At 42.5% G+C, this 24,834-nt stretch overlaps 1 protein-coding gene across 6 annotated transcripts in view; it reads right to left on the bottom strand.

The window, feature by feature from the left end:
- The window catches only part of TRAF3IP3 (TRAF3 interacting protein 3), a 40,652-nt gene that overhangs the window by 2,400 nt on the left and 13,418 nt on the right, over nt 1-24,834 (bottom strand). For 5 of the 6 annotated variants that reach the window (XM_077334869.1, XM_077334872.1, XM_077334873.1 and 2 more), the window contains exons 5-13: nt 24,388-24,412; nt 19,922-19,951; nt 14,886-14,981; nt 11,925-11,996; nt 11,190-11,330; nt 9,178-9,309; nt 8,019-8,160; nt 6,153-6,215; nt 234-382 (exon numbers count right to left, since the gene is read on the bottom strand). In XM_077334869.1, the coding sequence (XP_077190984.1) occupies nt 234-382; nt 6,153-6,215; nt 8,019-8,160; nt 9,178-9,309; nt 11,190-11,330; nt 11,925-11,996; nt 14,886-14,981; nt 19,922-19,951; nt 24,388-24,412 (850 nt within the window). Of the gene's footprint in view, nt 1-233; nt 383-1,444; nt 4,232-6,152; nt 6,216-8,018; nt 8,161-9,177; nt 9,310-11,189; nt 11,331-11,924; nt 11,997-14,885; nt 14,982-19,921; nt 19,952-24,387; nt 24,413-24,834 lie in introns of those variants that run through there. The other variant, XM_077334874.1, reaches the window with a different exon arrangement.

Raw genomic sequence — 24,834 nt, 5'->3', positions numbered from 1 at the left:
ACCCAAGAGGTGCAAAACACTCATTACATGCAAAGTCCTTGGGTCATTCATGATCAAATGCCACTTCGTAACATATAGTAAACTCTGTAGGCTGTCTGTAGCAGGCACATATGAGATGTGTATTGTGGGGTTAAACACACTGGTTCCATTTCTGCAATGAAGATATCTGAAAATAGCCATTAATCTCTAATGAGAGCCCTTAATCGCTTTAACTGCTTGAGTCACCTCCTCACCTCTTCTTCCTTAGTTGTAAACTGGGATGTTCTTTGTTGCAGCTGGTCTTGCAGACTGTTCTCTTTTGCCCTCTTGCGGTCCTTTGACAAGTCATGCTGTTCATCTCCGGCAGGGCTAAGAACTTGACTGATTATGGATATATCCTGGTCTTTTTTTTCAAAAAAGAGACAGAATTACATCCTTTCATTTCAGCACATCACACTGCAATACATCTATCTTGCCTGATTATTTCATGGATCAAATATAGCTGGGCCATCACAGCATCCAAGAGACTCTGAAAACATTAGCTGTATTTTAATATATGCAATGACGTGTTTTGGAGAAATGAAACCAGAGTTTAATTATGACTCATTTGTGAAACCAGGATTCACTTTGCTGATGATCAGTCAAATCTTAGGCCCATTGCGCACAAGTTAAATGTAGCAGGAGTGTGGCAAATTGTAAACGCTACTAATTTGCAGTTATGCACGACGTCGCACGCAATCTGCCACACTCCTGAAACCGATCCGCGAAAAGCGCTTCATTGTAGCGCTTCCAGGGAAATCCAGAAAGTGGATTCACCCTCTGAAAAGCGCTACACTCTTGCAAACAATCTGCAACAGTTTCGAAAAAATTCTGTGTGTTCCCATTGTTGCGGTTTCAGCAAAGTCCCTCCCCCTGGGTCTCTCCTCTGAACCGGCGAAGCGATCGCCATTTTTTTTCTCGGAGCGAGTGGAGAGCAACGAGCCGGCGAGCCTTCATTCACCCGGCTGCAGGCTTCTCCGGCTGCAGTCCCCTCCAGAGCTGCTTTAAAGCTCCCCTAAGTCACGAAGCACAACACAGCCCCGTTTGCAAGTTCCCTTTATTTTTGGCCGAAAATCACGCCCGTGCACGAGAGGGGGGGATTTATTTTTCGCTCAGGGGAGCGTGGCAACGATGAATTGGCAGCTCACATGCCAGCTGCCAGCTAGATGGGTCTCTACGTTAGGAGGAATCAGGGCATATTCGTTGCTTAAAGGGAAAGGGGCTTTTCGGGAGCATGATAACGGCTGTTCGTTTGATTGATGGCCAGGGGTGGGACAAAGCATGGCAAAAATCGCTTCCTTTCTAGTGATTTTTGGCGAGACCGGAAACCTGTGGGGAACGATTGAAACGCTACTGGATTCCACTACAAAGGCAGGTATGCGTTACACCGAATTCCACTATTTTAAATTCCGTTATTTTATTATTATTATTATTATTATTATTATTATTATTGTATTTATACCCCGCCTCCCCCCGAAGGCTCGAGGCGGCTTACATAACCCCATCCCCTAAAAACCATAAAACAACAACAAGTTCCAATAAATTTACAATAGTGGCAACAATGATGGCTTAATCTTACTCATTTAGTCTCCGCATCCTCAACTACAGGAGGGGGGGGGTGACACTCTCTACCACCAGTTTGTGAGGGGGGGGGGCTGATCTTACCGCCCGGCCTCAACTATAAGCCTTTCTTTCTGCAAGCAATTTGCCACATTGATCCTTGTGCGGAATGGGCCTTAGTTTGCTTCAACAAATACCTTTTCTATCTCCTTTGCTTTGTAGGTAGGAAGACAGTGACAGAAGAAGCTGGGATGGCTACACTTGTACATCATGTAAAACCATAAAGTCTTTAAGCCAGTTTCAAACCATGGTTTTAGATCCCAGTTGGACAGACTCTAACCTTGTATTCTGACAATCAACCTTTAGTTAAACTAAAGTTTTGTGTGATGTCTCAATTCAATGAAATCTAATCTGGTTTCTTCTGTAGTCCCCAATGAAATTATGTAAATATATGATATGATGATGTGTTGTCTCTCAACCTGTGTCAGCTGCTTTGGGTTCACATTGAAGAGAAAAACGGAGCATAATTAACTAAATAAAATACACTCACAGAGTGAGGTAAAACATCCATTTCATACCATCAGGAGGTCATGAAACCCACTTCTCTTGTATCTCTGATTTCCTTTTCAGCCTTTTAGGTCAGTAACTAATTGAGATGTAGGGGAACAAAGCAGTACAAATCCTTGTGAAACCATAGGCTGTGAACTGCAGACCCTCCAACCTTTTAAATGATCCTGTTCAGGTCAATATATAGATCCTGCTTCCATGCTCTTGGCTTACCTGCTTTAGAGCAGCTGACTCATTTGTATGTATGAAAACTACAAAATCTGTGGTCTACAAAATGTGTGGAGCAGCTGGATCATTTGTGGGTATGAAAACTACACAATGTGCCCATGTGGATACCAAAGTAAGAATTATTTTGTTAGCTAGGTTAGCTGTTACTGCTTTTTTGTTTTGCAGGTATCTGAAATTATTTCGTACTCTTGGCCCTGACCTGGACAGCCAAGGCATGTCCAGTCTCAGAAGCTAAGCAGAGTAAGCCTTGGGTAGTATTTGGATGGAAGACCACCAATGTAAACTAGGGTCGGATGCAGAGGCAGTCAATGGCAAACCACTTCTGAACATCTCTCGCCTGGCTGCCAGATGCCAGTGACCAATAATCTTGGGGGAACATTTAAATCTAAATGATATTTTGGTATGAATGCAGGAACAAAACTGTCAGTCTCAGATCTGGTTTAAAGATGCAGGAGAATGAGACGGTAGACTCCTGAGGTAACAAAATGGACTGTACCATTTCAGTCTACTGGAGAGTGGTTCCATTTTTGAATAGATATCCACTGTGAACAGTAGCCATTGAGTGGTTTTAGTCTTGATCGCTGCACACTGCTTGTCAAGTTGAGGAAGATTTTTTTTTTCTCCTGACAGGGTTCAGTAAAAAAATGTGATCCCACCCAGTCTGAATTGGAACATTCCATTCAACCATCTGACAACTGGTATCACCACATTCCCACTTTATTCTTTATGCGTGTAGTTCAAGAATCTGGGTAGAACATTTGTCTTGCAAATCTTTTCCAGCTCCTCCATGTTATGACTCTTAGAGAAATACGTTGGTAGAGTAGAGGGAGAGGAATCATAAGATCCTCTGTTTGCACTTCCTGGGTAGTGTAATAGCTGAAGCCTCACACTTTCTTCCTTCTCCCCATCTCTTCTGATGCATAATATACTAAGAAAGTATAACAGTCACTTGAAAATTGCACTCAGGTATCAGACCTCAAATTCAAATATTCATGTAGAATACACAATACTTGAGCCCAGTCTATTGGACTGTTACTGCTCAAAACTGGTGGCGGGGTAGATAAAGTTTATACAGGTTTGGATTGTGTGCATGGAACACCACATGTACAGATGCTACAGACACAAACATTGGACAGGTGCAATCCTGTCCCCTTTCCATTATGTGTACACTCTACACATGGTTGGAGCCTAGTGTAAACTAGCTTTGTTTCAAGCCATTTTCAGGGTGCTTTCATGTGTAATGTTAAAAATATTTCATGTTTTTCTTACTGATATCCTCTAATTTACCAACATGGATGCCTGGCCTTCACTTCTGGTAGCCTTGGATACTGGTGGCTTTCAGGAGAAAATTCAGTGTAGGATTCCTCAGATGTATTCACAGTAAAATGAGATATTTCATGTCTGTGTAGTCTAAGCTCTAACTATTGTATGAGATGAACAAGTAAAGGTATAATTCCTAAGCTACTGTTTTAGGCTCTCTATTGAGTTCAACAGGCATCACAGCAATGCTAGGGTTATTCTTTTGTGCTTGCCTCTTATTCCTAAGAAAACAATCCCAAAATCATCAATGCCATTGATATGAACATTGAAATGGTAATTTATTATTTGAGAATTTTTTTCCAATGAACAAGGGTTACATGCATAATTAGAGAGCCTAACATCCTAACAATTCGGGGCATATTCTGGCAGGCTTTTGCAGAACACATAATTCATGCAAGAGAGGGAGACCTATCTTGAGAGCAGGGAAGTTCTTGGAGTGCCCATTTGAGAATCCCAGGTCAGTTACCAGGTAACCTGACCTGCCATTTGCATATCTTGCTGAGTGTTCAATTCTCTGGACTGGGTTTTTTGGTCACACCTGCAAAATGAACAAGTCAGAACAGGTAACCAGGCTTGGATGCTAACTGAATGCAGCATTGGTTTGACCATCCCACCTGTATTGCTAGATCAAGACATTCATAATTGATTCAAATGCTGATGTGGAAAACGCTCTGCACCCTTGCTTCTGCTGGAGTTTCCAGACACCAACAGCTTATCCTCATGCTACCTCCCCACATTCCTACTATAGTAAAGAAAGGGGAAGCTAGCAAATTGCACTGATCCATAATAATTCCCATTCACCATGTGGACAGGTAGAGGACTCATACACAGAACAACCCGTATATATATTTGGAAAGTGGGAGAAGAGGTTAGAAGCATGCTCCTTTAAGAACTTACTTCATAAGAATCTGCCAAGATAGCTCTACTCTGAAAGGCAGCAACTCCTCAGAGATTCTGACAGATGACCTTTCCAGTACTTTAACTTTAGTGTGGTTAACTGGAGATGCTAGAACTAGGACATGCAATGTACGTGCTCTGCTACTGAGTTACAGCAGTTTCTTACTCCTGTCTTTTGAACGCCCTTGGATGAATGCACATCAAATTCTGTAAAGGTGCTTCTGTTCATATGGAGGGTAGGAATACCTGTGTGTGTAAATGCCATCAAGTTACAGGCAACTCACAGTGACCCCATAGTGTTTTCAAGGCAGGGGACATATAGAGGTGGTTGGCCATTGCTTGCCTCTGTGTAGCAGCCTGGAATGCCTTGGTGTTCTTCCATCCAAGCACTAACCAGGGCCAAACCTGCTTAACTGCCAAAATCTGACAATATCGGACTAGCCGGGGCCACACAGGGCAGGGTAGGAATACCTGAGCAGAGCAATGATTTTGGAAACCACGTAACCATAAAGTTCAGCTAAGACATCTCTTGGTCCATTTTCTCTCAGCAGTATAAAACTTGAGTTGGCATATGCTTTGGAGCAGCTGGCTCATTAGTATGCATGAAAACTACAAAACGTGTAGCCTAATGTTACACCTAACTTTATACAATTTACACAGGAATATTTTCCTAGACAGATACCATTTTCCTGTATGTTCTTACCATGATGTCTCTATGCCAACTATTTTGTCTGCTATTTTGTCTGCTTCAACAGAGAAAGGAGGGTTCCCACAGGGAATGTTTTGCATAATGCACACATCTCTGCACAAAACTTGCTCTATTATAATCTGTTTGGAAAGATCATATCAAAGCCAGGGTGGCTGTCATGTGGAGGGAAAAGTCCAGATCTTTCCTGGTTCTACCCATGACCTGGTGTCAGTGGGGGGGGGGGGGGCTTTGGGTTATTTGTTTTGTTAGCTGGCAGTTGCTCAATCAGACTAGCTACTAACTCTGAAAAAAAAGTCTTTAGTTAGTCCTTTCACTCTGTGATATAAGGGGAAAAGTATATTTTTGTAATTATTTAAAAGAATGCTAGGGATTCAGACAACCTAGCAGAGATTACCACTGGATCATGCTAAGCAAAACCTCAACAATGGTGTAGTGGGGCGGGGAGAACTAGGGGTCGTTTGGGACTGGAGCATAAAAAATGTGGGGAAACATACCATATGGAAGCCCCATCTCTCCTGCAGCAGTGCACCCCACCCCCATTGAGTGGAAGACTCCTAGTTGAGAAACACACCATCTGGTGTATTTGTGGAGCATATGCAGTTTGGCTACATGGAAATGATATCTGTATAAAAAAAAAATCTGTATCCAGCAGTCCTAATGTTTGTATGTCCACCTGTTAGTAAGTGGAATATATTACTATAACTAGAAAATTGCTACCACATTCTGTGGCTTTTGGGGATTCTGTCTCCATGTGATGCCAGAGGACAGCAGCTATGGAGTCAGGAATGTATAAGCGCTACTTTCATGGACTTGCATGCTTATTGCCCACTTTATTGGGCCATAATTTACTCACTGTGCAAATGTTTAATTGTTTCCTCCAATGCTAAATTCTTCCTTTCTTCAAATTTCAGATTGCCTGAAAGTACAAAAAGCTTATTTAGCAATTTTAAGCAGGGTTTTCTTCTCCCTGATCTACCATATTTGGCATAAGCTGCTGTCTTGAGTCCCTATGTAGCCCACAGGAATCAAATAAGTAATTCTGCATTGTAGCTGTGCAACTTTAAATTCACACTTTTTTTGTCTGAATCTAGATGAGTCAGCATTGTCTTCGACCAGATGAGGAAAACAGGGTGCCATATTATGTAACATGTCTCCTGCCCCTCAATTATGGCATGAACAGAAAGAGGCCCTACAATTGCTGAGGTGACATTATTCCTTATAAAGACACACTTGTATTTTTGAAGAAGTAATTTAATATTGACTTTATTAAAGACTAAAGATAAAATAACTTGTTTGAAAGCACTTCCATCCCTACTGTGAAAATCTAACATGTCAGAAAGAAGACCTCAATTATCTAAGTGATCATTGTTCATGGAGAAGGATCTCTTTCAAAAGACCAACACACTATATGTTCTATATACACTATACCATGGTACAGTCTTAGAATTATATTTTGTTCATTTATTATATAAATATCCTGTCTTTTCGGAAATCAACGTACCAAAAAAGGGCTTCCCAGGAGGTCATGTATTTGGATACTGACAAGACCCGTATTTGTTTAGCTTAGAATCACAGCATCCTAGAGTTGGAAGAGGCCATGCAGGCCAACCCCCTGCTCATTGCAGGATCAGTCTAAAACATTCATGATAATTATCTGGCAAGATGCTGCTTAAAGGCTGCCAATGAGGGCTAGCTCACCACCTCCTTAGGCAGCATATGCTACTGCTGAACTATTCTGACTGTGATCTCCCCCCCCCCCCCATGATATCTAGCGGTACCATTCTACACATAGTTTAAACCTATTACTGCGGGTCCTATCCTCTGCTGCCAACAGGAACCTTTCCCTGCCCTCCTCTAAGTGACAACCTTTCAAATACTTAAAGATAGCAATCCTGTCCTCTTTCAACCTCCTTTTCTCCAGGCTGAACATTTCCAAGTCCCTCAGCCTTTCCTCATAGGGCTTGGTCCCAGGCCCCAGCTCATCATGATTACTCTCCTCTGCACCTCTCAATTCTGTCCTTTTTGAAGTGAGGACTCCAGAACTGCACACAGTACTCCAGGTTGGGTCTGACCAATGCAGCATTCAGTGGGACTATGACATTTTGTCATTTTGATGTGATGCCTCTGTTGATACAGAGCAAGAGTACATCTGCCTTCTTTACCACCACATCATACTGTCTGCTCAATATTTAGCGTACAGTCCACAAGTGCCTCAAGATCTTCTTCACACACAGACTGCTACCCAGAATTGTATCTTCCATCCACTATGCATGCTTCTCATTTTTGGGACCCAGATGTAGAACTTATCCTTCCATACTGTTACCACATCACATAATTTGGAAGGAGGTATAGCTCAGTGGCAGAGTATCTGCTTGGCATGCAGAAGGTCCCAGGTTCAATCCTCAGCATCTCCAGTTGAAAAAGATGTGAAATACCGCCACATGAGACTCTGAAGAAGAGCTGCTACTCTGCATAGGTAATACTGCCTGTGATGGACCAGTGCCTCATCCAGTGTAAGGCAGCTTCATGTTTGATGACATTCTTTCAGATCATGCCCTTGGGCTAAAGGGAAAGATTATCCCTTGCTTCTCACTCCCAACATTTAAATCATCTCTTAATCCCAACTGGACGAGAGTTAATAGATGCTACTACTATGGGAAACAGGCTTACATCTAAGCTTATTTTAAAAACGGTGTATGTTGTCCTACAGTTTACTTACCTTCTATTGCACTAACGTGCTCTGCTGTGAGTCGGTTGTCTTCTTGTAAGGCATCAGTTTTAGAGCGGAGAGTGACACATTCACTCTCCAAGTTCTGCAGGGCTTGGAGGAGCTGGGCATTCTGAGCGTCTGACCACTGCAGGTAGGAAACAGCCACAACAATTTGCTGGTAGACAAAGCAATTACTGCCAAGAGGGTTCCCATAAAGAATGTCTGGCCACAGTGCACACATCTCAGAACAGTACCCAGCAGTTAGTTCAATATTAAAAATGGGTCTACTCAACATTTCCTAGCAGAGGAAAAATGATAGCTGAAAAAAATTCTTCCCTGTGAATGGTGATGAATGGGCAGTGCTGGAAGGCAGTGGTCTGCTCTTCTAAATATTTTACCAAAACCAACTTTCTGAAATAATTTTGCCACAGTATGGGGGAAATTAACACTGGTGCAAAGAATGTGCTGCATTCATTTCATTCACTGTGCCTTTGGCCAGTTGTTTCTTAGGGAACAGGAAATGGATCAAAACGTATTGCAGGAAACAGCGATATTTCTGCATGAAAAGGCAGGTGTCTTGTAGTTTTCCCTGTCACTGCTTTCAAACAGGAAGTTTCCATGGCATGAAGGAGGCCCTGGATTCAAACAAATTTCCACATGATGCTGAGCTCATTGTTGGCACAGCTCCTGGCCCTCTTGATCTGGCTCAAAAGAGAAACTGAGAGATAGCTGCGGGGGGAGTTCAGCAAAGCTAAGCTCCATGTTCAAAATGGCAGACCTAAGATCTTTAAAGGGAAAAGGAGGAGTTTCTTGGCTGGGGCGGGGACGAGGACCCTGCAGTCTATTGCGTATGGGCTTGTGTGCACATGTCACCTGTGATATTATTATGTGATTATTTAGATTTATTGCCTGCCACTCCCAGCTGTGTCATGGAAGAGAAGTGTCTGGGATACGTTGATGAGAAAAATGCCACTGTCCCCAGCACATCAGGAGCCGATTGGGTGGTGAGGTTAAGGATGGGAGCAAGCACACTTTAGCCCTCCTGGTGATTCTGTGATATTGATGATTATTGCTGCCAGTTTTAGGTCTGTCTTTCAAAGCTGATGGTCTGGTGTGAAAAATGTGGCTGTATGACAGCTTCTCAAAAAGTCTCACAAGTTACCTGCAGTTTGTTCTCCAGGACACGGAACTCATTTTCTAGTTCAACATGCTTGTCAGCTAGCTGGCTCCAATCACTTTGTATTGTGATGTAGTGTTCTTTCCAGCGGCTGCAGTCTTCCTCTGAAACAGCTAATGCTCTCTAGGAGGAACAAGTGAGAGAGTTAGCAACAATCCCTTCTTGACACACACATTCCTACAAGCAACAAAAAGAGAGGGATTAGATGGGAGTCCATAGTGGATGCAATGATTTCCCCTAAACCAGGACAGGAACGCAAGACAGGACAGCAGAATTACTGTTTATTGTGCACTTGAATGGCATTTTCTTCTTCCTTAACAATATGCATATTTTTTTCTTGTCTCTACCTGTATTCAGTTAAGCCAAAGTAAATAGGCCGGACTTTGGGATTAACAATGGCATCACCTGTAAAAAGCTTTTGCGAAGATTGCATGACTTCCAGAAATATTTTCTGACATCTCCTGGAACAGCAGATAATTAATTTTCCTGTGACAAAGCAACACGGGATGCCATTTCTGCCTGAAGGACAGCAGTGTGTCCCTGAAACGTTCACCCATTGTATCTTGCTTCACTAAGAAATCTTCTGTACTGCACATCTTTTAATGGTGCCATCTAGTAGAAAGATAAAGGAATGAGACTTCCAGTCTTCTGTATCAAGTGATTTTCAGTCCTTCTGTTGTAGGTGGTTTGCATATGTGAAAAGCAACAAGGTAGCTCTAGATAAGCAATATCAGGCTTCTGTGACATTAAAATGTAGGTAATTTTAAAGAGTTTGCACTAGATTACTGAACAAATTGTTGGTCATAACCTTGTGCTCAATTTTGTCCTTGGGCTCTGTTTGCCCATGCCCCAACTGCACTTCAGCAATTATAGGTAAGGTTGAACAGTTTCAGCTTGAGGGCTAGAGAGCTATTCACCCCACTTTCACTGAGCTAGGTATGGAGTATTTGTATGTGCCTAACTATATATGCATGTAAGTGAAAAGGGATAATCTCTTGCAAAATAATAGCTCTTCCACTGTTTGCCATTTGCGAACATTGTACTGCCCTCCCATACGGCTCAGGACGGTTTACATACAACATTGTAGAGCAATACATGGAACAACCTAAGCATTGAACATAGTCAAAATAATATCAACAATAATCCAACAGTGGTTTAAATTAACATAATATCAATGAATTTGATCAACAATAATATAACAGGAACAACTTAGATAAACCCACAGAGAGGTCAGTTCTAGATAAATCTCCCTGAGCCTTGGGGAGGGCAGCATATAAATGTAAAATAAATAAACAAATACATTAATATATTGAGTGCCTTCTATAAATGGTCATGTCTTGGCCCTAGGTGGCTGCTGTGAAAACTGGGGAAGGGTTGCTGGGAAAGCGGGTAGTTTAAGCCTTTCTTTCAAATGATTCTTCAGTGCTGCAGTTGACTCTTTTCTTCCACAAGATGGAGTTATAAGATTAAGGAAAAAAATTAGCTCAGAGCAGTCCCCAGCCAATCCAAGCCAAAAGGTCCTCACCTGAATAGAGCCTTTCTCGCAAATTTGGTTCCCTCTTTTCAGTGAATTTGGTTCTGGGATTATCCAGAAGGGGTTAAATGGCTGTCAACCATTTCTTCGATCTGTTTTGCTCCCATCCAAAGTGAAATGGCTAAGCTGCTCACTCCACTGCTCAGCTGTTAGGTTTAAATTGCTCAGTCTAACTGAACTGGACAAAAGTCCAGTAAATATTCAGGGACGGTGCCCTCAACATGGGTTTGGGGGCTGTGAACTGGCCCAAGTTTGTGCCAAAGTTTGGCTTGTGCACCAGTTTATGCCCATCCTTAGATAAACTATTTAGGAAGCACACCTGTCACAGTACTTACAAGGCTTTCACTCGGATTCTGAGGGCGGCTGAACAAAAAACAGGCTTCTGATATAAGACACAAACTTCCAGAGATCACAGTATGCAAATTCTGTTCAGAAGCCTAGCCATTCCAGGCTGCCATCCTATGCCTACCTGGGCATTCTGGAGTTGTCTTTCTGCTTGGAGTTTCTCCTCAAGTAATTTCTGAAGAGAGACTTTTGCTATTTGCTCATAGTTCTGCTTCTGGGCCTCCATATCCAGCAGAATTTTCTTCAAACCTCGCTTTGAGTAAGTCTAAAGAAACAAAAACCATCCAAGAGTTAAAGAAGGCTCCCTGTCTTAGAGAAACAGGAATATATCAGAGCCAATCAGAACTATGGCAGTAGATGATAGCTGTAGCATGCAGGTCAGCAGCTTTTTTGAAATGCTGAGTTTAAGTTTACCACAATAGAGACTAGGAGTGGCCAAACAGAGACCTTTCTTAAGCCAATATCAGCCCCTAAATAAGAGTTATCTGACCCATGAATGGTATCCCTATCAAAATGTTAATTCAAATGTGATAAAATAATTGCTGATAGTTTTACCAGGCTCCACCATGTTTACTTCCCATATCACTGTCTCATGCAAATTCTAGACAGAAAAGGCACCACTGTTTCATGTGTGAACTTTTACATCTGAACATATGTGCTCCATACCTATGAAGCAGTACATCTCAGTGACTCCACCATTATTTGAGAACCTAAACATCCATGAAGGAGCTCAATATATCAAGTCTTGGGATTAGTATCTTGAGAACAGAGCAGATCTCAAAAATATAGAAGCTGCCCATCCCTAACATAGGTACGAAAACTACTGAAACAGGCATTACCTTTTCGGTCAAGACATTACCTGTGTGGAAGTCTGCAGCTGATTCTCCAACATACTCACTCTGCTCTTAAGTTTGTCTTCATTTATCTGACCCTATCAAAACAAATAGATATATGAATGAATTAATGGTTGGAAATTTTGAATCACTGAACTGCAACAATTTGTCAGAAGTATCAAATTAAAAGATCCACTTGTGTAGATAGATCTGCTGAGGACTGAGCTTGAGGTCCAAGGCAAGATCCAAGCACATACATACCTGACCAATCAGTTTAAATCAATCAATGCTAATTTGACCAATTGCGTGCATGGGCGGGGAGATATATTGTCTGTGTATATAAATTGGGGTTACGAACCCACATATTTAACACCACTGATACTCTGCTTTGGCTCATTTATATTTTCTATAGCCCTCCCTCTAACAAAGGGCTGTACTCTATTTAAAGAAGTTCCAATGGTATTTAATAAAGCATACTGATATTAGTGACAAAAGTGCTAAATTTTGGGTGAATCTTTCTAAATTGTGTTTCTTGTAGGAGGAGATGGCTGACTACATAAAGCATGGGAGGTTTTCTAAAATACTATTGTAGACATGGGTAGAGACGACCACCTTAGGATGACATCTCCAAAGACTATTCAGCCTGTCCTTTGAACTTTAAGCAATGACTAAAGTGCTGGTCAGAAGGGAAATGTCAGCTTTTGACATTTGTTGGTTTGCTGACCACTGTTTCACTTCTCCCCCCCCCCCCTCATTTTTGTGCTTTGGAGATTCGTCTCATTACAGGAAGGATCACAGTGAACACAGGTTAGAGGTTTCAGAAAGGTATTTTTAGATCTTTTTTCCAGATCCCTCAAGACAAACCAGCAAGAATGGTTCCCCTGTTGGGTGGGAAGCACACAGAATTGATTTAGGTATCTAATCAAAGCTCAGAGACCTGGGCTGATTCTGCACTTGCTTTATTTTTCTGCTGTCAATCCTGATGAATTCAGATTGATTTGAACCCAAGTCTTTGTGCCCCCCCCCCCTCCGACTTGAAACAGAAACCCAGAAACCCATCTGGACTTGAGCAGGTGGGTGGGCTGGCGGGGGGGGGGTAGAGCTGAGATGAGCTGAGCCAGCAGCCTCTCACAGAATAATATAAAAAATAAACTCACCACAATGGAATGGCAAATATCAAATTAATTATACAAGGTAGAACAGGTATACAGATATTCTTACAATTAGAAAAGGTATACAAAAGGTACACAATTAACAATCTTCTATTTCTTTATACAAACTTAATGATAATGTGTAATATAAATGAACAGTAACTATTAAAATTTTCTTTTAATAGGAAGTGGATTATAACTTGTATAGAAGAAGGTACACAAGTCCTTTGTTGGTTGTCAGAGCCAAAAACAAGTCATGAGAAGCCTTTACTCTTCAGCCAAAAAAGGTTTAAGCATGGGCTACCAAATAAGACATCATGTCTCTCAAGTAACTTGTGTATCCACAAAGTGGGAGTTACTGTTCATTTGTACCTAAACCCTGGCCTCAACTCTCTTATGTTTTATAAGGTATTTGAGAGGCTGAAAATGTGAAAGGCCACCTGTGGGACTGGAGAGCCTCTTCTTTGAAAATTAATTCCTCTCTCTCCCTACATTTACAAGGACTGAACCACAATTCTGAAAGCTTCTAATCTACATACATTTGTTTTTGAAATCCCAGCAGTAGACTGATCATTCTTTCCCTGAAGGTAAGCAAAAGCTACAGTGGAGTCTATTTACTCCCACAGAAGCACTCAGAGATAAAGTGCACTCCCACCTGTTGCTAAGCTGAGGTTTCACAGCTACTTCCTGCCAAGAAGGGTGTCAAGCTGCTTTACCCGGCACTTTGTAACTCTGACAGAAGCCTTTCACAGAGGAAGTCTCAAACCACAATGCACCACATGGTGCATACTGCATAGCTATTCTGAACCAACAGAGCTCTTGCTGGTCTTATTTTTCAGTTATTTTTCCCCTCTGGGAAGCTATTTTGAATCACAATTTTTCTGCATGAGGAAGCTAAGTGTTTAAAACTGCTCAAGTCTGATTTTGAAAAAATCATCTTGGCTGGAGACAGAACTAACATTCTCCAGGGCTTGGGTGCAATTTGATCACACCATCCCCACTGCAATTCAAGAAGCAATTTCTTTCTTCTGTATATTTAAACAACAAAAAGCCACCATAGGGAACCTGATACAATCTGGAGGTATGGCACTCAGGAGGACGGGGATTAGAACTCCCTGAGACATTCTTCAGGCTTTAAGAAACCCCAGAAATGGTGTGATCATGCAGAATATGCTTGGGAAGCATAGCTGTGTACACGCACACCTAGGGTTCCTCCCCATCCCACCCGTTCCAGGCCCATCAGTGGTCATTTGGGGAGTGTGGGTCATATATAGATCATATCGTCCCATAAATTCTTAACAAATTTAAAAAATAAATACAAATTTAATTAACAGCCACCCATTCAGGAAGCCCTTCCATGGCTGTCAAGAAACCCCAGGGTTTCATGAAACCCTGGTTGTGAAAGCCTGGGGTAAACATTCTTTGAGGGACTCAGGCCCTTGAAATCCATTTGCCCTGCCCTCACCATATCTGGCACCAGCTCCAGTCTCACACCCAGCATTCTTCCATGTACATCAGATTGATCGTATTGTATTCAGGAACATGGAGAATCAGGAGAGGCAATGCACACAAAGGATTTGAGGCGTGGTATACATATCTACATACTTAAGGTTAATCCCAAATTTAGCTATTAGGCAGTAAATCCCATCTAGGATTGGGATGCAAGATGTCTTTTCTTGGACGATTCATAGTTGCCTAGAAGAAGAGTCGGCAGGTGCAGCTTGTCATGACAGAGTACTGCTTATTGAACAAAGCTGTTCTTTCATGCATGCAATCACCCCAACTAAGACAGAGGCCAAACATTTAGGTTCAGACATTAGGATGCCTATCTTGTACCTTCCATGATTTCTCTGCTGCCTGCAGCAGCATGGCCAGAAGTTCCTGTAAGACTATCAATTTCTTCTTCAGCAATAGCTCCCGATGCAGGGCCTCCTAGAGGGAGAAGAAGAAATTAGGCATGGCAAAATATACAAGAGATAGGCACTGCTGTTCCCTAGCTCCACCTCTTACCTCAGTATTGACACTTTCCCAAACTTTGGGGAGGGGCCGTGGCTCAGTGGTAGAGCATCTGCTTGGTATTCAGAATGTCTCAAGTTCAATCCCCAGCATTTCCAATTAAGGACCTGGCAGTAGGTGATGTAAAAGAGGTGTGTTGCTTGCCAGGTGTGTTGCTTGCCAGGGGCGAAAATTAAAGATGTTTCAGAACGGCTGCCCAAACTCCTCAAATCTACGGATCGCTACCCATTTGTGATGGTCCATGTGGGAACGAATGACATGTCCCTGAATACCATCGCTCCTATTTAAAAAGACTATCAAGATCTGGGGAAGAAGCTCAAGCAAATGGGGGCACAAGTGGTATTCTCTTCAATCTTGCCTGTCAAGGGAAGAGGAATGCGTCGGGAGAGGAAGATAATGGAGGTGAATCACTGGCTGCGTAGTTGGTGCCGGCAGGAGAGATTTGGTTTCTGGGACCATGGGATAGGCTTTCTTGAGGAAGGCCTACTAGCACCTGATGGACTGCACTTATCGAAACTGGGGAAGAATGTGTTTGGCAGGAACCTGGGGAGATTCATCAGGAGAGCTTTAAACTAAAGCCACTAGGGGAAGGAGACGATCAACATAGGGAGTGTATGGAAGGAAAACGATCAGAGGCAGCCCAACCGGCAAGGTCAGCTCATAGGGAACCAAAAGTAAAAGGATTCAAATGTCTTTATACTAACGCCCGAAGCATGGGCAATAAAAAGGAAGAGCTGGAACTTCTCATGCTGATGGAAAGGTATGATCAAGTAGGCATCACAGAAACTTGGTGGAATGATTCTCATGACTGGAATGTAATGGTGGATGGATATGAACTGTTCAGAAAAAACAGAATAGATCGAAGAGGTGGAGGAGTGGCACTGTATGTGAGGAAAGGGCTTAAGGTAAAGGTAAAGGTATCCCCTGTGCAAGCACCGAGTCATGTCTGACCCTTGGGGTGACGCCCCCCAGCGTTTTCATGGCAGACTCAATACGGGGTGGTTTGCCAGTGCCTTCCCCAGTCATGACCGTTTACCCCCCAGCAAGCTGGGTACTCATTTTACCGACCTCGGAAGGATGGAAGGCTGATTCAACCTTGAGCCGGCTGCTGGGATTGAACTCCCAGCCTCATGGGCAAAGCTTTCAGATGGCTGCCTTACCACTCTGCGCCACAAGAGGCTCTTAAAGGGCTTACCTGTCAGTAAATTCTAGTGAAGGAGAGCATATCTACAGTGGAAAGCATCTGGGTGAAAATAAGTGAGGGGAAAACAAACAGTGTGGTGGTTGGTGTCTGCTACCGACCGCCTGACCAACGAGAGGATGTGGATGCTGCACTTTGTGAGCAGCTTGAGAAAATATCCAAGCGGCAGGACCTTGTCATCATGGGTGGCTTCAATTTCCCAGATGTGTGCTGGGAAACAAATTCTGCAAAGCGTCCTCAGTCATGCAACTTTCTGACCTGCCTGGCTGACAATTTCATTTATCAAATGGTAGATGAACCCACAAGAGGTTCAGCCATACTGGACTTAATACTGACCAACAGGCAAGAGATGGTGGATGAGGTGAAGGAGGTGGGGACCCTAGGGGGAAGTGACCATGTCCTCATAGAATTCCTTTTGAGATGGGGAGCCAAGGAAGCTTGTAGCCAGATGCGGATGTTGGATTTTCGTAGGGCAAACTTTAATAAACTCAGAGACATGATGTCATACCATGGACGAGAATGCTGGAAGGGAAGGGAGCATGTGAAGGGTGGGCGCTACTCAAACAAGAGCTATTGCATGCTCAATCAATGACTATCCCAGAAAGACGAAAACACTGTAGGAGCTCTAAGAAGCCTATTTGGATGAACAGAGAACTTCAAGAGGAACTAAGAAAGAAAAGGAAAATGTTCAGGAAATGGAGGGAAGGACAGAGCTCTAAAGAAGAGTACCTACAGGTTACTAGGCACTGTAGATCAATCATAAGAAAGGCCAAAGCTGAGAGTGAGCTAAGATTGGCCAGGGAAGCCCATTGTAACAAGAAAAGATTTTTCAGTTATGTGAGGAGCAAACGTAAAGTAAAGGAGGCAATAGGCCCACTGTTGGGTGCGGATGGACAAACTCTAACGGAAGATGCAGAGAAAGCAGAAAGGCTTAGTACCTATTTTACATCTGTTTTTTCCCACAGGTCAAAGTGTTTAGGCACATCTAGAGATGGCCATAGCCAAAGGACAGTGTCTGGGTGGCAGGTTAACATGGATAGAGAGGTTGTCGAGAGGCATTTAGCTCCACTGGATGAGTTCAAATCCCCTGGTCCGGATGAAATGCACCCGAGAGTACTCAAATAACTTTCCAGAGAACTTGCACAGCCCTTGTCCATCATCTTCGGAACCTCTTTAAGGACTGGAGATGTCCCGGAGGACTGGAAGAGAGCAAATGTTATTCCGATCTTCAAAAAAGGGAGGAAGGATGACCCGGGAAACTACAGACCAGTGAGTCTGCCCTCTGTTGTGGGGAAGATAATGGAGCAGATATTAAAGGGAGCGATCTGCAAACATCTGGAGGACAATTTGGTGATCCAAGGAAGTCAGCATGGATTTGTCGCCAACAGGTCCTGCCAGACCAACCTGGTTTCCTTTTTTGACCAAGTAACAGGTTTGCTGGATTGGGGAAATTCGGTTGATGTCATTTACTTGGATTTTAGTAAAGCTTTTGACAGGGTTCCCCATGATGTTCTGATGGATAAGTTGAAGGACTGCAATCTGGATTTTCAGATAGTCAGGTGGATAGGGAATTGGTTAGAGAACTGCACTCAAAGAGTTGTTGTCAATGGTGTTTCATCAGACTGGAGAGAGGTGAGTAGCGGGGTACCTCAGGGCTCGGTGCTTGGCCCGGTACTTTTTAACATATTTATTAATGATCTAGATGAGAGGGTGGAGGGACTACTCATCAAGTTTGCAGATGACACCAAATTGGGAGGACTGGCAAATACTCTGGAAGATAGAGACAGAGTTCAACGAGATCTGAACACAATGGGAAAATGGGCAAATGAGAACAAGATGCAATTTAATAAACATAAGTGTAAAATTCTGCATCTGGGTCAAAAAATGAAAAGCATGCCTACTGGATGGGGGATACGCTTCTAGGTAACACTGTGTGAACGAGACCTTGGGGTACTTGTGGATTGTAAACTAAACATGAGCAGGCAGTGTGATGCAGCAGTAAAAAAGGCAAATGCCATTTTGGGCTGTATCAACAGAGGCATCACATCAAAATCACAAGATGTCATAGTCCCATTGTATACGGCACTGGTCAGACCACACTTGGAGTACTGTGTGCAGTTCTGGAAGCCTCACTTCAAGAAGGACGTGGATAAAATTGAAAGGGTACAGAGGAGAGCGACGAAGATGATCTGGGGCCAAGGGACCAAGCCCTATGAAGATAGGTTGAGGGACTTGGGAATGTTCAGCTTGGAGAAAAGGTGGTTGAGAGGGGACATGATAGCCCTCTTTAAGTATTTGAAAGGTTGTCACTTGGAGGAGGGAAGAATGCTGTTTCTGTTGGCTGCAGAGGAGAGGACAGGCAGTAATGGGTTTAAACTTCAAGTACAACGATATAGGCTAGATATCAGGAAAAAAATTTTTCACAGTCAGAGTAGTTCAGCAGTGGAATAGGCTGCCGAAGGAGGTGGTGAGCTCCTCCTCACTGGCAGTCTTCAAGCAAAGGTTGGATACACACTTTTCTTGGATGCTTTAGGATGCTTATATTATTCTATGATTCTATATAATACCATGCTTAGGGGGTTGGACTAGATGGCCTGTTTGGCCCCTTCCAACTCAATGATTCTATCATTCTATCATTCTATGAAAAGACTTTCACCTGAGACACTAGAGAGTTGCTGCAAGTCTGAGTAGACAGTGCTGACCTTGACATACCAATGGTCTGATTCCATTTAAGGCAGCTTCAAGTGCATTCCATGTAGCTTTTCAAAAGGAAGCACAATGCAGCTAGTACTAGAAGGAGACAGAAGAATAGATGGGATGCTTTAACCCATTTCCCATAATGGGCAACCAGATGCCTCCAGGCAGCTCACAAAGAGGATGTGGAGGCAACAACCCTTCTTTGCTGTTGGATCCCAGCAATCGGTACTCAGACATTCCACTTCTGAATGAGATTTCACTTATCCATAGAGTTTAATGGCCACCAACAGAACTATTATTCGTGAATTTGTCTACTCCCTTTTTAAAGCTGTCATGATGCTGACCTGGATGACCAGACTAACCTGATCTCATCAGACCTCAGAAATTAAGCAGGGTGAGAGACCACCAAGGAATTCCAGGATCACTACATAGAGGCAAGCAATGGCAAACCACCTCTGGGGTCACCCTAAATCAGCTGTGACTTGATTGCACCTTACGCACACGCATCCTAATTATACATTTCCATACATTTATCCTCTGTTAAAGAGACAAGACACTTTTCTCCAGGCCTGTACCCAACGCTATGCATCTATCATCAAGTCTCTACCTTTGGTAGTTCTGGGATCAGGTCTCATGAGCCTATCTCCTGCTGCGTTCTGCTGATAAATGTTCTTCACAAGCAGAAATCTCAGATGTATACTTTCTAGCAAAATACTTTCCCTTACCTAATCAGTGTTATCACTCTTGTTAAGAGTTAGGTTCCCATGCTGAAGAAATACAATGTTATGTGAGAACAGATCGACTGCTTCAAGGATTTAAGGCTTTTCTACAACCCTACTTAATGGGAAGCTGTCATTCATGTAGAAAAAATTAAATTAATCATGACTTGGTGGAATAATTATATGTAACATTCCATTACTCTGTGGTCCAGTGCTCTGCATTAGTTTTAATTGCTCACCTTGAGGTAGTTAGAAAGTTGAATTATTTCCTGAAAGAGAAATAAATGCATTTAGGTTTCTAATTGAATTTAACACAGAATTTTAACATTGGCCAAGGAAATACAACTTGTGTGGTCTGTCAGTATTAATCCATGAGCCTCTAAGCAAGAATCTCATTCACAGGGAGGAAGCACATTTGCGCAATGAAAATGCTAATCATACAATCCCAAGAACACTCTCCTGGAAGTAGGCCCTATTGAAAAAAAAGCAGGATTCTGAGCAGATTTACTTGTTAGAGCTCTCTAAAAGTTCTGTGCAGCATTGTAGTTTAACTGTGCAATCTTAAGCACACCTACTGGATGTTCACTGAATACTGTGGGACTTACATCTGAGTAAACCCACATAGGTTAGCACTGTAACTGTAGGATACACTGATTAAAGGGAAAGCTTTGTTGGATACCAAAATTATGAGTTTTGGGGACAATTCCAAACCACCCTGCACTGCACTATCTTGGCTTTTCCAAGCAGAATTGGGACTGGGATGCTACATGGCTCAGCAGCACTGAAATAATCAAGCCAATGTTAATTCAAAAACATCAAGATTCCAGTGGCTCCCCCCTCCCCTGCCTTTTCCCCATGCCTAAGAGCACTCTCCCACCACTCACATGGAACTTGTTCCTTCTACTTTGCACCTTCTGCCTTTTCTCCTTTCATTGGTAACAAAGCACCATTGTGTGTCCGTATAATTAAAAAAAATAGAAACTGGAAACTAGTTTTGCTGAACTTGGATAGCTGGGCAAAAAAATTATTTAATTAGCTTTTAGGATGTCCCTATCCAAAGTAGTCTTGACGTGGCTTACAAAAATCTCATAAAAACATGTCTCGGATACAAACACAAAATCTAATACCTAAATTTTTAACTGTTAAAACGTTTTGATCTATGTATTGAATTATTTGTTTCATCCGTAAATTGTTCCTTGACATGCCGCGCACACAGTCAATGAAGGTCTAATATCTAGCCAGGAGGGTGGTATCATCAGTATATTGAAGATTATTTATATTCCTTCCTCCAAACTTAATTCCAGTGTTTGATTCTTTGAGTTCAATCTCTCGCATAAGGATCTCAGCATACAAGTTAAACAGGAAGGGGAGAAGAATGCAACCTTGGCACGCTCCTTTATTTTGAACCACTGTCACCTAATGGCGTACGTATAATGGCTTTCCATCTGACCCCAAATTTTGCAGGGCTTCCCAAAATTTGTTGTGGTCCACTCACACAAAAGCTTTCTTGCAGTTAATAAAGCAGATGCAGGCATCCTTCTGATATTCACGTGACTTTTTCAAAATTCAGTACAGGTGTGCTATGTGATCATGAGTGCCACGCCCCCATTGAAAGCCAGCTCGAACATCTAGTAATTCTCTTTCAATGGTTGTCACTATGTGTTGTATGATTTTGAGCACGATCTTATTAGCATGAGAAATGTGGGCTATTGAGTCACCCATTTTTGGTAGTGGACTAAACACAGATCATTTCCACTCCTCTGGCCAGTTATAAGTTGTTCAGTTGATTGGTACATATCTCAGCAGTTCCATGAGTATGATGTCAATGCCTGGGGCCTTGTTGTTTGGCACTTGACTCATTCAACTTCTTCCTCAAGATTGGCTGGTTCAAGTTCTATTTCTATTTCATTTTGAAGAGAGTAAACTTCCGTTCTGCATGCATACAGTTTTTCTGTGTATTTCCAACACCTGTTCTTGATGGTCAATTTATTCCTTTGTTTATCTTTGATAGTGCTTTTGTGAGCAGCAAATGGCATTCAGAACCTCTTTACTTGTACAAAAACATTTCTCGTGTGTCCCTTTTGGGAATCTAGCTACTTGCATTTCTGGTTCCAGTAAACTTCACTGTCTATTCTTGCTGCTGTTTGAAAATCAGCATTTAATTTCTTCTTTCCTCCCTTTTGCTTGCAGCGTTTGCTGCTTTTCTACATTCAGCTATTCTTATAGTTTATCTGAGAACCATTTTGATCATTTTTCTGGCTTCTTGTGCAGTATGTGCTTAACTGCTGTTTAAACAACAGTTGATTGAATTTCCTGCCACAGTTCATCAAGCATCTTTTCTGTTGTGTCCAATAGTTGAAAACTATTTTTCACCTCCACTGCACATGTGAATGGAATTTTATTTAGATTGAACTTCCTTAACCCTGATGTAGATTGCAGAGTTTTGTTTTGATTTTAGCCAGTAAGAGTTCATGTGAACTGCAATCAGCATTTGGATATGTTTTGACAGCAAAGACTGAACTGGACCATTGTTAGTTGCATAAGATACAGTCAATTTGGTTCTTGTGTAGTCCATTTGGTGATGTCCAAGTGTACAGGGGACATTTATGCTGTTTGAACCAAGAATTCATGATATGAAACCAATTTCCATGACAGAATCGTGCCAGACATGTATCATTCCTTTCTCCAAGTCTGAAGTTGCCAGTAATGTCTCTCTCTGCTTGTGTGCCAACTTTTGCATTAAAGTCACCCATTATGGAAATGACATCTTTCTTGTGTACTTGTTCTAATAAAGTTTTTAATAAATAAAATAAAAAAACTACATGGGCAGAATTCCAGGTATGGGACTAGGCAAAAGTGCTGCCCCTAGCCTCAGCCAAATGCCTGGTGGAAGAGCACCATTTTGCAGGCCCTTCAGAACCTTGGGAGGGCCCGGGTCTCTGCTACCAGCTCATTCCACCAAGCTGGAGCCAGGGCCAAAAATATTAATGAGAGGGGAAATTTTAAATGTTGTATGTGTGAGAGTGCTATTTAAAGTTAAAGGTACATGCTCTTAGGATGAACCACCATATTCAGCTGGGAAGTGCCTCTTGCATCATGTTGGAAGGCTTGAAAGTTCGAAATTCTCCACCAGCTCTTGGGGTAGAGTGAGCAAGTGAGAAAGAGAGTGCCAGTGCAGGGGCCAAGTTGAGCTGGGCTGGGCTGGCCTAGGCTGAGCTGGGCTGTACAATTCTCCCCTCCTGCAGCTGATCCTGCACAAACTCCAACCAGCTGATTTTGCATGCTGGGAGGGGGATGTCACCAGCACAACACCACTGGGCTGCTGGCTTGCAGCAGCACATGGAAGCTAAAGCTGGTGGCATGGGAGGCATTATCAACAGTGGCAGTGACTGGTCTTGGCCAATCTTCACACCACTTTCCCTGGCTCACAGCTGACCCTACATTTTGGGGAGGCTTAACAACCTCAGGGAGGAGCTTCTGGACACATCCAGCACCCCGATCCCCCAGAAGGGAGGGGAAGCACTCATTCTGGTATTTCATGCAGAGGAGAAGGGGATTGTCCTGCCCATCCCAGCCCATCCCAGTCAACATGGCCCCTGCACTGGTTCTCTCTCTCTCCCTCTCATTAGCTCACTTTGCCCCAAGGGCTGGAAGAGAGTTTTGAATTTTCAAGCCTCAATTCTTGAATCTGCTGAACACAGAGCCTCCTCCTGAGGGCACACATCTTTTAAAATGTTAGACAGCACTCACACAAAAAACATTTAAACTTTTCCTGTCACTATTGCTTTTTGCCCAGCAATTCTAGTTCAGAGGAAAAGAAAAATATTGCTAGACTTATTACTCTTCTGAGGAAACCCCCCAAAAAACAAAAACTCAAAACTGACAAGATGGGAAAAGATTGTGGAGAATGTACAAAGATGAAGAGGGGCGGAATCCCAACATTCTGCTAAAAGGGCTACCAGAGAGTAAACGCAGCATGAAGAATTTCTACTTTTTCAAAACACATACCCTGCACAAAACTAACTAATAAGAAGAGACCAACCATGATGCACCTATTCGTCTTTTAAGAGAAATCAGTACTGTGACACTCTCTGGTTTTTCCTCAGTGCTATGCAGAACATATACTCTGCATTTCCAAAAGAAAACTGGAGGGGGAAAAATGTGTGGAGTGCAGGCACTGGATTCAAATCAAAGCCATATCAACTTGAACAATAAAATCAGAGTCCAGTAGCACCTTTAAGACCAACAAAGATTTATTCAAGGCGTGAGCTTTCAAGTGCAAGCACTCTTCCTCAGACTAAGAATTCTTAGTCTGAGGAAGAGTGCTTGCACTCGAAAGCTCACGTCTTGAATAAATCTTTGTTGGTCTTAAAGGTGCTACTGGACTCTGATTTTATTGTGCTACTTCAGACAAACACGGCTACTCATTTGAATATATCAACTTGAATTCAATAATTGCTAGTAAGCTGTGCAAGCAGAAAAGGCCTCAGCTGTGGTAGTTGATGTCAGGTCATCAATTGTCACCTCCTGCACTCCTTCCAGTTTGGGGGAATGATACAATGAGCTATCCTCCATTCTCTGCCCTGCTGAACCAAGCGGCCCCACAGTGCTGGCTTGTAGCACAACACGGCCACTTAGCTTGACTTGCTACAATGTCATTTTACCTTCCCAGTCTGCTCCCGATTTCCATTTGCTTTTTTCTTACCTTATCTAAAACTGTTATTCCACAGCTGAAAAAAAGAAAGGACAAGATGGAAATGACATTTTTATAATTAGGGAGACTACAACAATGACAAGATATGGACAATAGTCAGTAGAGCATATATGAAGCAACAAATCACATCCCAAACAATATCATACATGTAAGTTGGGGGATGTTTTATTGGGGATTTTATTGTATTTTAATGCCTTGTTGTGAATCGCGGTGAGACCAAATTGGCAAAAGGCGGTATATAAATAAATAAACAAACAAACAAACAAACAAATAAATATTTTGTACCTACTGGTCTAATCTTGGAACCATCCAGGGAGTCCACACATTGTGTATTATCTTTTAAGCTGCTTTAGTTAACATCTATCCCCAAATCAAACAAAGCCATAAATGAAACCCATGTATGTTTCTAATAGAAGTGCCCCTAGTGTAACATGACTT

This window comes from Paroedura picta, chromosome 4 (assembly GCF_049243985.1).
Source record: "Paroedura picta isolate Pp20150507F chromosome 4, Ppicta_v3.0, whole genome shotgun sequence".
NCBI classification, from domain to species: Eukaryota; Metazoa; Chordata; class Lepidosauria; order Squamata; family Gekkonidae; genus Paroedura; species Paroedura picta.
Note: the sequence above shows the minus strand (reverse complement) of the source record. Positions and strands in the feature narration are given on the sequence as shown.